Below are 15,208 nucleotides of genomic sequence, written 5' to 3' on the forward strand. Positions count from 1 at the left end.
TGGGTGTGTTAATCTAAATAATTACCATATAATATGATGTACACGGAAAAAAGTAATGTTGTGTCAACAAGATCAATGTAATTGAAATAAAATCGTTGTTTCAACGTCAATGTTAATGAATGAAAAACATTCTGACAAAAATTTTTTTTAACTAAGTAAATAGATTTACTTAAATTTTTTATATTGAAGGAAATATTTCATTTAAAGAAAACTATCAAATTTTAAGTAAATCCATGTATTATATTAAGTACATTAATTTAAATCATTACATTTTCTACATTCAAATAAAGATTTCATTAGATATAGAATACTATTTATTAAATGAAATAATTGTTTTTGTTAAATAAGAAATCCAATTTTCATCGCTGTGAAAATTACATCTTCGTAAACATTTTATAGAATTAAAATAACATTTTTTATTAATGCACAATATATATTTAATTTAAAATTATCTATTCTTTAATATTTAATAAATACTTAAATTAAAGCAATGCATGTTTTTCTGAGTAAAGTAATACTTTTTGGATGAAGATATTATTTTATCAGTGTAGCAGATATAATTGAATGAATTATTAATGTTCGTGTCAGCCACGTTAACGCTTAATTCAAGCAACTTCATTCTTTTCAATTCAACAGTATTTTTTTCCGTGTAGCGGTAAATATATTACCCGAGATTTCCTAATTATAACGGAAAAAAAATTCTCTGAAACGCGACGTACTGTGATAAATTCCTCAAAATCGCAAGGAATGAGTATCCTGTCCCTGCATCGTCTCCCGAGGAAGGGCTGGACCGAATTCGTGCTGGGAGTAAAAGCCATTTCCTGGTCGGGTGATCCCGCACCCGATCCCTCGACGACGTCCGCGTCGAGACCGTTTGCGGGAGCGACGTTTAGATCGACAGCGGAGGCGTTTCCGCCGTTCGTGGCGATCGCTGCGGGCACGACGTTGCCGGTCGCGTTGGACGTGTCCTGAGGCCTACCGGGACCTATCCGAAAAGAGTTTGGCGTGCAGGGCTGATAAGCGATACCGCACATGTCCCTCTCCTGACGAACGCATAATAGGTAGTCGCGTTCGGCGAGGTATCTGCCGTTCGGGAGGTAATTGAATGTCCTCAGCGTGCCGCTGGACGAGAGAAAGTATTGGAGACACCCGACCGGAGCGCGTTGCTCGAAACCCAGTTGCACCACCCGCATCTCCCACATTCGTGGCTGCAGCCCGCTCGGCAGCCGGAAGTTTAAAGTGATTGGTTCGTCGCCTTCGCCCACGTCCACGTACACTGTCGGGATACACAGAGCACAGCCCGTGCTATTTAAATTGCTTGGAACGCGCGCACGTGCCCGAGGTGACCCGCGGAACGAATTTTAACGCTTTAGACTCACGGTACTACGGTTACGGGAGCTCGTGGAATAATTGAGTAGCACTCACCGTGTTGCCCGCTGTTCCATCCACACAGTTCGAGAGACGTCCTGTTATTGTTAATTACCATGACATCTCCGTCGCACATGCCGGTCACGGCGTTTGGCTGACCCTACAACATTTTTCAGTTCCGCGTGACTTTAGAGAAACACTCTTTTTTTTCCAGTTCTTCTTTCCGCCTCGCATACTTCCGCGATTCGACATCGCTAATTCAAACGAATTATTCATCAAGTTATTTTTACTCAGTATGTTAACACACTGAGAAAAATTCCCATCGGATAAACCAAGTAAATAGTGTTTCCGATGGTTAATTTTTCCGATCAACTTTTTCGATTAAATTATGTATATGCCCGATGAAATTGAATCGAAAAACCGATCATATTTTTCATCGGATACACAATTCAATCGGACATATCTGTTTTTTTTATTATGTAATGGGATTATTCGACTGTATGTAATCGGATATTTTTTCTCATTGCAGTTATAATGCCCTGATTGACTTTTACAGAGTGTGTAACTTATTCTTATTTGTCTTATTAATTATTATGCCGAGAAGAAGACCCAGCGAAGTCGAAACGTACACAATCTTCAGTTTACTATCAGACAATAAACTACAGATTTGTAATGGCGCAGTATCTTATATTGCTCGTTCGATTTTTTTTCTTTTTGGTGACTCTTGTACATTTGTTATTACATGTAGCGAGCGTTTGACCGTTAACTATTTTAATTTTTCGAACAAATTACTCGTGCGTTTTATTTTAGCTCAAAATGTAAAAACTAATAAACAATTTGTTTCTTGATTACTTCGTTCAATTTTCTTTCCTTCCCTCTTCTTCCCTCCCCCCTTTCACTCTCCCCCTCTCTCTCTCTCTCTCTCTCGCCACTTAAATTCATTCGTAATAAAATCAATATTAAACTGTAGCATATTCCCAGATAGCATGCATGTCTAAAAGACATCTTTAAGACGGCATTAAGTTGTCTTTTAGACATGTACGTCTAAAAAGTGTCTCAAAGACATTTTTTAGACGTGCATTGCTATGTGCACTGATAGAAAAATATGTAGTATTTGAAACTATAATTGCATAGTAAAATAATTATAGTCGGGAATATTATTTTTATAGTAATTATTACTATAATATTAGTAATCGCAACCATATAGACGCAGTGATGTCAACTATTTAAAAAAAATACTATAAAAGATAAGCTTTTAACTATTGTTCCGTTAAAATATCCAGGTAATGCAATAAAAAGCGTGGAATATTACTTGCAATACAACTACGATTATTGCTATTACATATAGTGATTCGAAATTTTACTTGTGGTTGTTACTGCAATATTTATAGTACACCTTACCAAATTAAGAGCTCGTTTTGATTTATGACAACCATATCGTAAGTTGCATGGACCAATATTGTGTCTACGAGAACTATAAAACATTGTTAGGTCAACCGTAACTTACGTAGTTGGAGGAATTATAAAAATGTGGTTGGCTCATAAAATGACTATAAATTATAGTGAGATCGTGGTAGCTGAAACCAGTTTGTTTCTGTCAGTGTGAGTTTATACATGAAAAATGACACCGGTGAAGATACTTCAGCAATACCGACAACGCCGATTCCCAAATAATACGAAGTGAAATTAACGTCGGGTCTTTCGAGAAGAAGATACGGGCGCTTCATTCGCACGTCGTGTTAGTATCGACATTGTCTTGACAACTCGCGGAATATTAGATGTACTAAAGCGCACTCGGGAAATCGACAGTTGCAACTAGCCTCCCCCCCGGTCTACTCCCAGTAGATAACGCTATAATAATAAGGCATCCCTGAGACTTACAATGTTGAAATGGACGAAGTCGATCCTCAACTGGCTGACCTCCGTATCGATCTTCCGTACAACCACCGTGCAGTTCATAGGCCGGTCGATGAGGTTGGGAAAACCAGGACTGGTCACGTAGGTCAGATTATTCTGTACCTCACTGTCGCAGCTTGCCGTGACTGCAAACCGTATTAATTGCTGACACAGTTAACGAAATACTCGCGCGCGCCGGAGCGTTTACGTCTCGTACGCATCGGAATATTTAATTAGCCGTGAGGAAAACGCGCACGGAGGCCACGCGCGGAATTGGCCCGCACTTGCCGCCGATCACCGAACGGAGACCGAGCGAGTTAACGCGTTCGCCGTTAAACCCGTTAAAATATATCGTGCGCAGTTAAGGATTATATCCTATGAAGGATCACGTCCATAATTAAACGAATGCACGATTAATGAATCCGAACGTTTAAAGCTATCGACGCTCGGGCGTTTAAAGCTCAAGCTAACAATGCTTAGCCTTCTAAAGTTAAGTGGGAAATCAGACACCTGAGTTGGCTTGGCTCTCGCGGGGAATACCCAGCGCAAACTTTTTATACTTCGCATCATTTATACCCCACTTCCTCCCCCTCGAACGTATTGTACGTTAAATGACTTCATATCCCGCGCGACGTGTTTCGAAAATTCATAAACTTCTTTTCATCCCGACGCGAGGGGGAAGAACGCGGATCGGCGTCGCTGGTTTAATCGCGGGAAACGAGAAAAACCGGGGACGGCCTGCCCGGGTTTTCGCCGAAATTTCCTGTTTGAAATTCACGTCCGCGCGCGGACGGATTAAACGCGAATGCCAGACATTCTAACACTTTCGCCAAGTATCCGCCGGTGGGCGTCGCCGCGCGTTATTCTCACCAACAGCCTCCGGCTTCGATAACGAGTTCTCATTCAGGCATTCAGGTGACCGTTTTAGAATCTCAAGACGCTATTCAGCACGGCCCGCCGCGCCACGCCGGCTCACGGTGGAATCAAGGCTCCGTTTGAATGGACGGCACCTCTTCTTGGTCAAATTTGCCATCGCAAGTGATTCCAACTTGATTCCCACTAACTTGTAAATATATCTGAACGTTTTCTGACATTTTCGACAACCTTAGCAACCTATAAAAGGAAGTGTATCGCTCTGGGGGGAAAAAAAAGACAGCAACCCATTTTGGGGCCCACAATTAGTAATCGAATTATTTGGATTGTTCGCGACACTCGACTCTGGGAAAAATTTGGACCGATTTTTGGTAGTTAGGCAACTTTTCAGTTAGTGCCTCTTAGGTGAAAATTATCCTTGCGTTACTGAATATCGACAGAACTAATTGAGGGAATTGATTAGTATTACTTCAAAATCTTGGATGTAGATAGAATAGCTAATTGCGATTTTTAGTTACGCGGGGTAAAATTCGTAAAAGATTAGCGCTACGAACAATCCAAATAATTCGATCGCTAATTGTGGGGCCCCAAAATGGGCTGCTGTCTTTTTTTCCCCACAGCAAAAAGGTTACAACAGGCTGGAATTGTAATTTCTCTCCCTTTTGAAATATTCAGTATTTATGCATACAGTAGATGATGCACATAGTATTGAGTAAAAAAGTCATAATAAATATAAGTCGAAGACTCAATCGTTTCTAAGATATAATCAATCTTGTATATCCCTGTTTTTATTTAGACATCGTTGTAAATAGGATGTACATTGTTCACGGTCCTTAAAAAAAGTTTTTAAAATACATTTAAAATATAAATTGGAAACATATCTTTCAAAAGGAAAAGCAATTACGATTCCAGCATATTTTAACCTTTTTCATGCGTTCGTATGTTAAGAAAAACTGTCTTTTATAGGTTGCTACGGTTGTCTTCCAGCCGCGGCTGGAAGAAACGCTCGCTGCCTCCTCGCGTGTAGATCTTACTTCCTTCCGCGGCGCGGCGAGGGAGGAGGAACGGGAGGGACAGCTTGGTGGGCAACGTAAAAAATGCATGAGCGGCTGATGTCGCGGTTGCCGGCTACGCGCATTCAATGAGAGGAGCACAAACAGCCGGGAGGTGGGCAGAGGTGGCTTTCGAGCGCGCGAACGTTTACCACACACGCGCCGTATATGTATATTTGCGTACGCGTGCACAAATACACACGCGCGCGCGCGTCCGCTTATACACGGCGTCGGGGCCTCACTTGTGTGGGTCAACACGGTATGGGATATCTCAGAATTCTCGACCTTAATTCTAAAGCCTATTCTACAATGTGCTCTTTGCGTCCGCACGGATTTTCTCTTAAAATTCACCCTGAAAATCACGTGATCGTGGAACAACATGGAATTTTTAAGAACTTCCCTGCCGGAAATAATTCTACGAAATTCTACAAAAGATATACTGCCAGAATCTAAGAGATTCTACGTAAATTTAAAAAGCGTTATAAAAATTAACGTGAAAATGCTAGAATTGGAACACTTATTTAGTTAATTTTTGGAATATTCTACAAGTAAGCAGATGTTTTAAGTCTTTAAGATTTTATATTGTCTCTCAAAATTTTAAAACTAGTAAAGTTTTGTACTAATTTTTACAAAATTGTACATTTTCATGAAATACTACTTGCAATAATTTCTTGATTTGAGAACATAATTTGTGGTATTATTTCGTAGTTATTTTTACAAAAAAATTAATGTTTCAACGAAGATATAAAAATTTCTACAAATTTATATTTCAAGTCAATTTTTTGTAGTTATTTATATTATAGAAATTTATCCGCTAGGGTTTATAAGAGTTTTTTTAATTTTACTAGTAAAATGTATGGTAAAATTTCAAAAACTCTCATAAAATTCTCCGAAACGCCGTGCTGTTCCGCGATTCTATGATTTTCATGATTAAGAGAAAATTCTGTCCGTGTATAAATTGACAACAGCTGATCTTGATGTTATATTTAATACAGAAAACTTTTTCTTAAAATTTACCCTGAAAATCATGCAATCGTGGGACAATACGGCATTTTAAAGAATTTTATGAGTCTTTTAAATTTTACCATACATTTTACTAGTAATTATACTTAGTGTACATTTTACTAGTAAAAAGTATGGTAAACTTTCAAAAAAACTCTCATAAAGTTCCCTAAAACGCCACGTTGTCCCACGATTTACACGGTTTTCAGGATAAATTTTAAGAGAAAATTCTCCTCGTGTAGAAACGTTCTATGTTACGTAAGCAATTTAAAACGCTTAAAAACTTGTAGACGATGTACGATTGTACAATATATACTGCACAGTGTATTAATTTGCACACATTTTTTAAACGTACTTATTGGCTACGAAATAGAATGTTTCTAGACGCAAAGAGCATGTTATAAAGACTGAAGATTCTCTTGGACGAACTTTCAAAAAACTCTCATAAAGTTCCTTAAAACGCTACGTTGTCCCACAATTTACACGGTTTTTCAGGATGAAAAGAAACTTCTCTCCGTGTAGAAACATTCTATACCATGTGAGCAAATCAAAGACAACGTACGATTGTACAATGTGTGATTTATAAATTTGTCAAACTGTTTTAATGTTTTTATTAGCTGCGAAATAGGATGTTTCTAGACGCAAAGAGCATATTGTAAAGGCTGAAGATTCTTTCGGACGAACTTTCAAACAACTCTCATAAATTTCCTTAAAACGCCACGTTGTTCCACGACTTACACGGTTTTCAGGATAAATTTTAAGAGAAACTTCTCTCCGTGCAGAAACATTCTATACAATGTGAGCAAATCAAAGACAACGTACGATTGTACAATGTGCAATTTATAAATTTGTGAAAAAGTTTTAATATTTTTATTAGCTGCGAAATAGAATGTTTCTAGACGCACATTGTAGACCGAAGATTCTCTTGGACGAACTCGCAATTGCTCATTCCTCCTCTTTCCTTGAGGCTGCAACTTTTAGACGTTGAAATTGAACGTTGGACATCGCGATGAAAGGAGAACGCGGACGCGTCCCGAGACGCGCGAGATTCGCTCCGATAAACCACGTGGATCGGCAGACTTCCGGGACGGACAAGTTATAAAGTGCCAGCACCTAAAAACGTACACATCGCGTATATATTCTTTAGGATTGTCGCCCGCCGTCCGTTACATAATTGCCGTTTTAATCCCATAAAACTGCGGGGAGCTATTTATAGCTAAAGGTCACGTCCATGTCTTTGACCATGAGAGCATTAGAAATTTATTTTGTTCACGTTACGGCTCTCGTAAATTCGCTCGTAAAGCGCATATGCATCGTCTGCCTTTCGTAACGCATATCGAATTTCGCGATATTAAATTGTGCGAGATGACGCACCCGGGCCGGCAGCGAAACACGCGGACTTCCAAGATGCGCCGAGGAGGAGCACGGACGCGAGATGCGCGGGACGGACGCACAGCGAGAAGTGGTATTCGGAAAATCGGTCAAGAATCCGTACGTACGGTATGGCCCTGTTTTCGACTGTACATACAGTAGCCATGCACCGTGGCGGAAAAAGGCGAATGGATGCGGACCGAATAAAAAGCAAGCAGGAGCGATTGGACGAGGGACTCGACATAAAACAGAGACGGAAGGTGGTCTCGGGCCGGCAAATAAGAAACTTTTCCGCGCTACATGAGACGTAAATTTTAGGTAGCGGCATAAAGTAAAGGCGAAGACGCTCGTTATAGTAAAAAATTCAATCGCCATCGGGACGTACCCGCGAATGACGCTGTGAAATTTCGACTTTAGCTTCATTAAATTACCTCATCCCCTCGTAAAGAAAATTGACATTGTTGGGCGTACAATGGGGCCGTAATTCGAGGAGATTTTTCTCTTCTTTTCTTTTTTCAAGTGGACCGGCATTAAATTCTTTAGAAATAAATAAGTTCTGCAGGCTAAATTTATCCTGTGCTACGCGCCCGCAGAGTGTCTTGTCATAATCGCCGTTAATGTACATAAACGGTGCATTACTTAACGAATTTCGAGCCGGTGCCTTCCCTTAATGAGAATTTAATACGGCGGCCAACTGCAAAGTTGTTAAGTCCAACGTTGAAAATTCAAGCGCTCGGACGAGGGAAATTCTAGAGCTGGAAATACGCGCGGCGACGTCCACCTTTCGACAAATTTCAAGTGGATTTTGCGAAATGTGAGAAATTGAGCCCAAGTTTCCCGAGAAATTTATCGCTGGTGAGATAAATATATATATTTTCGCGGCACGTAACGTGTCCGTGAAATAAGAAATTTCACAATGTAACGCGCTTAGAAGACATATAATTCCAACAGTCCTTTTACACATGTCTCGCATTGCTCTCGGTAAAAGGCTGAAGGCAATCTGTCAGACTTTAATTCCACCTCGTTTCAACATTCACAGCATTACCGAGATTGATTGTACACTGGACTACATAATCAATTGGACAATAAGTTTTACATTGTATAATAATTGACATTCTCACCTTCGGGCTCAACTTTCTCGCCTGAAGACGATTAATGAGTTTTCCAACGATTATTTTAACTATACGCTTAATTATTGTTACAGAGTTTGGGAAAAATATTTGTTTTATAATGACATATAGTAAGTATACACTTTTCGCAACGTTTAACTTTTGATACTACGTTAATTTTAACTTTATTGCAATTTCGATGACGAGCAAGCCGAAACGTACGCGGAGGAAATTTTATAGAATTAAAGCAAAATTTTTGTAATTTAAAATTATCTACTGTTCGATATTTAATAAATACTTAAATTAAAGAAATACATGTTTCAATTTGTTTATTATTTTTTAAATTTAAGTTAATAAGCTATTAAGAGCCACCTAATGAATAATTTTCTCGAGTAAAGTAATATTTTTTTGGATTAAGATCCTCTTTTATTAGTGTAGTAAAACGTATGCTAATTGTAAATGTATTACTAGTGAAATGTATGGTAAAATTTCGAAAAACTCATAACATTTTTCGAAATGCCGTGTTGTCCCACGATTACACGATTTTCAGGATACAGTTTAAAAGAAAATTCCGTGTATACGCACACATATCGTTTTCTGACAATAAATTTTGAACACATTTTTGATAACATTATTATTATTAGCTATTGTTGCTCGCATTTGGCCTGTGACTTTCCTATATTTGGTCCTACATTTGGCATTACATCAATTACATGCGGCAGCGAAGCATCGCGATATTCGCAACTTTAGAGGATTTGGGTCACGCATATGGTTATATTTGAGAATTGTTTGAAAGCTGACGCGAACAAGTGTGGAGACGGTGGACCTCGCGCGGTGTGAGGCTAGTAACCGCGCCGAAAGGCAATTAAGTAACTGTATAACCTGGCCTTCAAGTTCTTCCTCGTCGCGCGAGCTCTCGGGTAAGAGCGTACCGTTTCCTCCTTTTTTTTTTTACCTTTCCTTCCTCAAGTGCTCCCTTTCACGCTATCGAGGAGAGCGTGCTGCTTGAGATCGTCTCGGAGAGCTACACGCCCGGCTATCCTGATACCGTTAAACCTGGCAGAAAAGCGCGAAGCTGATCGATTCGGCGTCGAATCGACGACGTGGGCGCGGAAATCGCGCTCGCACAATCGCATCTTTAGAAGCTAAAAATAAACGCGCAACCTCTAATTGGAAGTATATCTCCCGCTTTATTTTTCAACGACGAAACGTCGCAGTCTGGAGGAAAAAATTATGTAAAGAAGAACAATAGGACCACTCAGTTATGCTTAAATACAACCCTAGTAGCACAGTATATTGGCGCGATATTGGAAAATAATATAAATCTAGTATTCCCAATATCGGTCGAATATTGTGAGATGGACGCCTTCTCTCATTTAGTCAATGTCTATTCAGCAACATTGGTCTAATATTGTATCAATGTTAGACCAAATTCTTATTACACTGTTAAATATTGGTTAATGCACTTCCAATACAAATCTAATATTACATAATTATTATCGTGCAATATTTACATTTTTCCCATGGCCAATACTGGCTTTACGTTGGACAATATCGGCCAATGGATTTCTAACATGACCGACATTGGTCCAATGTTTAGTCAATGCACTGTGCGCTAGGGAAAAAAATAGAGGAAAGTCCCCTATAATTACTCAAGTAAACTTTTAATCTCTTCCAGTAAACTCTTAGATCTGACAGATTACTTTTAAAACCTTCAATTCCATTTGAAGTAAATTTCCTCAAGGGAAAAACTGATCGTTGGATCGTGTGACCGTCGCGAAAAAAAGATTCGCGATTGAATGTGGACGTTGAAGACCCACTATCTCATATTAGAATCCTATCTCGTAACGGGGGACTTGCCTCCGTACATTTTGCGGACGCGTATACTTGAAGCCGGGCATTTCTCTGCGCGTGAAAAGAACCGAGTGCGGGAAAACTAGCGCGACGTCTTTGTGTCGATTTTATTAGGAATTGGGAACACGTAGGATAGGACACGGCACGGAAAAGAGCGCACCGAGATCGTTTTTCTCCCGCGAGCGGAATGCATCGGCGCGCTCCGGCAGGTCCTCTCCGGCTGGGTCTCGCGATATCGCCTTACGATGACGCGCATGACAAGTTATATTCACGTGTACGAATGACAGGTATACTCACATATGCAGCACACGCCGAAACCGAGCGCGCACGGTCCGTGAGATTGCCCGCGCTGAATGCGGCACTCATATGTATTCATGCATATTCCCTGACGTCGTTTGTCCTCGGACAGGCACTCTTCCTCGACCGGAACGGGAAAGAAGTTCAGCACTGCGGATAAGCGTGAAACGAGTCGAATAAACTGGGGAGGTAACAAAAAAAAATAAATTCCGTCGCACGCGTCACGGTCACCCTCCGGATCGGATCTCGCTCTCGCGGCGCGGATTACAGGAGTGCAAACGAACGCGCAATAGGTAAATAGGGTGGCGATCGTGTATCGGGTTGATGCAAAGTTCGTCCCGCGTTTAAACATTCGCGCACTTTATATACGAATCCGATCTGCTATCAACTTCGCACTTATATGACGTATTAAACTTTTCAAAGTAGCGATTTGAACGGAAACTTTACTGTCCGATTTAATTGTTGTCGTCGATTGGCGTTTGCGAGCCGCGTAAATTTTATAAAGTTGGATAAAAATGAGCATCACTTTCGGCATACTGTGCTGTTTTACTTTCGAAAAGGCAAAACTGCTGTTCAGACCAGAAGAAAAATACGTTCCGTTCTGCGGGGAAGATGCATTGACGATTCCACCGTTCGCAAATGGTTCCGACGATTTCGTAATAGAAATTTTAATTTCACGGATGAGATACGTTCCGGACGGCCTCCCGAAATTGACAATCACGAAATCTTGGCCTTGATTGAAACTGATCGTTATAAAACAACTCGCGAGATTGCATATATCGCTGTTTAAGTGTATATCGACAAAATGTAATAGGTATGAAACTTTTTGTTTGAAAACGGGAGGGACTTGTGCGTCGACCCAACAATTTTCCACGTGAAAAATTTCACGCGAACTCAATTATTTCGACCAATGAAATTATTATATTCGCGTAAAACTTTTCACTTTTCATGTTTCCACTCTGAGGGAAAAGCGAGGGGGAAACCGCTGACCAAAATCTTGTGCACCAATGCCCACTAATGCCCAGCATTGCTTGATCTTATTATCTTACTTTATCTTATTTATCTTGTTTTATCTTATTTTATCTTTATAATGCCCCAGTAAGGCCTAATGCCCAAACTAATGCCCAAAAAGTGCCTAGTAATGCCCAGTAATGCCGCAAATCTGTACACCACAATGCCCTCAGCGGTTTCCCCCTCGGGGAAAAGTATATATGTGTACGATCGCTACTCTGGTTACGCGAGTAATCCGGCAAACATCCGCAGATGTAAACTTTCAGCGGAATAATGTGAATTTATTTACAGTGCGCCTGGCGCCTCTCTTCACTTGAATGCCAATGCTTTACGTTTGCATTCGAAAAAGGGCTTCTCGGGGAAAAATAATAAAAATAATGTAAAAGTCGAACTTTATTGTTTCAATCGCTTTCACCTGATTCCCCATAGCGAATTCGGATTGCTTGCGACTAGTGCGCACTGAGTGCACACTTAGGCTTGTTTATAGTCAATTCTTATATTTAACTTTGCCTTAAATACATGTTCAAAGAGTGTCTAGTGTTCAAAGAGTGTTCAAAAAAATTATCCATGTGAACGCTGTTCACAGACCATTTTTCTGGATAAGAAATATTTCAAGGGGTTAGGTCTTAGCTTTCAGTATAAGAATTGGCTATAAATAAGCCTTAGTGTGCACTGTGTGCGCACTAGTGCAAGCAACCGAATTCGCTATTAGAGAATCGACTCGAGTGCAGCGAGTGATCAATTGAATTTCTTTAATCCTTTCGTGATCACTGGGATATGTACAGGTTCCACTTACACTTTTTACCCCTCTGGCTCTCTGAATCCAGTGGATTATCACTGAAAACAGTTATAAGTATAGCACTGAATTATTTAGTGCTATACTTCTAACTGTAAATCAGTGAATATTCACTGCTTTCAGTGATAACCCACTGATTGACTTTTAGAGAGTGGTTTCTCGGGGTGTGCCAGTGTTCTATTTAAAAAAATAATAATTCTGTCGTAAAAATATTAAAAGCGAGAAACGACACGCACGGTCTTATTCATTAACGCCTGGACCTCAGTTTTACCAGGATTCACAATTTCATAATCTTTATTCCCATCTACGCATCGATGAGTTTCCTCTTCTATTGAGGCTGTAGTTCACACAGCTTCAATAGAAGTCTGAAACTCGGTGATTTGCATAGATGAGAAAAATGATGAGAAAAATACAGGTCCAGGCATTAATGAACAAGACTGCATTGGCGGAGGTCAAAGCAAGTAGCTCGATAGTAAAACTACCGTCAAGAACCGGCGAATAGTATTTTGCGCAATTATTTGTGGAACGACTGCATTATACAATTTATCATCCGTTATATATGCATCATTCAATATGCAGGGAACACGTTCGGAGAAGTGCTTTTGCAAAATTCGTAAAACTGCCTGCGCGCCGCGAGGAGAAGCGTTTATTCTTTCATTTACGTCTCTTCTCTCTCTCTCTCTCTCTCTCTCTCTCTCTCTCTCTCTCTCTCTCTCTCTCTCTCTCTCTCTCGCTCTCTCTCTTTCTTTCTCTTTCTCTGAAATCAGAAAGCAAACGCGCGACGGCAAACCAAGAATGCCCAAGAATGCTGTCGCGCAAAGGAGCCACGGGAATTTTCTCCGCGAAATTCTCCTCAATTTTCCTCAGCTTTAAAGTAGGAGTACGCGAGTGTGCCAACGTCAGTTTACAGTATTCAAATATACGTACGCGATCGCCATCGCGCGGCGTTGCGGTGGCGTCGTATTTTGAATTATTAAAACTCGCCGCCGACATACCGATACACCCCGTTGCCCCTCTTCAATTTCTTTTTACGTCGCTCGTAACCGCCGCACTCCCGTCTACTCACCCCGGGAAAATCGAGTCGCGTCACGTTCGAGGAGTTCGTTAGACGTCGGCTTATCCGCCGCGTGATTCGGCCAGATATTCAGTCCTAAGAGCGACCATTGGCGCGTCATCTCCGGCAAGGTGAGCAGCACGCTTACGCTACTTAGTGCGCGCCAGACAGAGCACCGTCCCCCCGCCGGCGGACAGGATGCTACCGTGGCGATACACAAGACAAATATCCCATGGTAGCGTGATGGCATAATCGCGCCTTCGGATCCACCGACGCTCGCGAAAACGCATTCCCCGACGGTGCGGCGTGTAGTCGCGGGGGCACGTCCGCGCTAACACCGGGGACCGAGATAGCCGACTGACCGGCATTGGGACCAGGCGGACGTGTCGGGCCCACGCATCTCTCAGGGGCCTCTCCTGCCACCGGCCACGGTATCCCCGCGCGAGCTCCGATATTCCGTTTTCGTATGTGGGTCGATTTTTATTGACTTGACGGGAGGACACGCGCGCGTGTCACGAAGATTAACAGTAAATATATTTTAATACGACATCTCGGACATCGTTTGTGAGATCGTTGGTAGAACTTTTTGCTAATGTCTCTTCGTCTTTCATAAATATTCTACAAAAGGGAGAAGAGAAAAAGCTCTAGTAACAAAGAAAAACAATGATAAAATTAAGTCTAAGGAAATAGAAATAAACATAAATAGTTGTACGATCAATTAAAGGAATATGTTTTCCAACTTGCAACCAGTTTTACAGATATAACTTTGTAAAAATACTCTGTATTGCTGTATCTCTATGTATAAGCCATGTAGCACTATAGAGCAGGAGAGAAAGAAGAGCGGAAAGAAGGCAGAGCTGCAAGGATACCGAGCTTAATTTTTTATTTTTGTACCCCAACGACAATAACGAGATTATTTGTTACTATAAAGATGAAGGTTGCGAGTTGTATCTTGTAATTATATAACTGACATTCTACCAAATGTATATTTGTTTACAAAAATTTTAATATTTCGATTCTACTCTATTACAAAAGTCAATAGAATTATTTTCTACAAATCTTTTTAGTACATAATTTTACGTGAAAGGTAATCCATGTTTATTTAAATTTGTGTATTACTTTTTATCATCTTATTTTTCAGATAATTGCAGTAACATTGGATTTTGCTTTTAACGAACACCGAATTCAAATATTAATTAGCAAAATATTAAAGATTAACGAAAAGCATCCATTAAAATCTCTTACCAACAATTACATTTTCTTCGACGTTTAGAAAAACTTTTTGGCTGTACAGATTTATTAGAAAAAAATCTTATACATTTTTTTTACTCCTACTTCTATGCAACCAACACGTCTCCTCATCCCGCCGCGCTGTATCAAGGCGCGTTAACGTACATATCTGTTTTATCGGCGGTACGTTTCTTCTGAATTACCGTCAATCGATCATTCGCCGATTTACTTCAACTTCCGGCGCGTAAAAACGACGCAGCGTCCGCTGGAAGTTCATATTTTCGTATGAAACCTA

At 40.5% G+C, this 15,208-nt stretch overlaps 1 protein-coding gene across 1 annotated transcript in view; it reads right to left on the reverse strand.

Moving 5' to 3' along the window:
* Nucleotides 1-14,040, reverse strand: part of LOC105562562 — a 19,059-nt gene extending 5,019 nt beyond the window's left edge. Inside the window, exons 1-5 of the mRNA XM_012013508.1 lie at nucleotides 13,696-14,040; nucleotides 10,823-10,972; nucleotides 3,250-3,410; nucleotides 1,426-1,528; nucleotides 720-1,276 (exon numbers count right to left, since the gene is read on the reverse strand). Coding sequence (XP_011868898.1) covers nucleotides 720-1,276; nucleotides 1,426-1,528; nucleotides 3,250-3,410; nucleotides 10,823-10,972; nucleotides 13,696-13,933 — 1,209 coding nt within the window. The 5' untranslated portion in view covers nucleotides 13,934-14,040. The remainder of the gene's footprint in view (nucleotides 1-719; nucleotides 1,277-1,425; nucleotides 1,529-3,249; nucleotides 3,411-10,822; nucleotides 10,973-13,695) is intronic.
* Nucleotides 14,041-15,208: the final 1,168 nt, after the last annotated feature.

Source organism: Vollenhovia emeryi, unplaced genomic scaffold, assembly GCF_000949405.1.
Source record: "Vollenhovia emeryi isolate VEMERY1.0 unplaced genomic scaffold, V.emery_V1.0 DF939186.1, whole genome shotgun sequence".
Lineage (NCBI taxonomy): Eukaryota > Metazoa > Arthropoda > Insecta > Hymenoptera > Formicidae > Vollenhovia > Vollenhovia emeryi.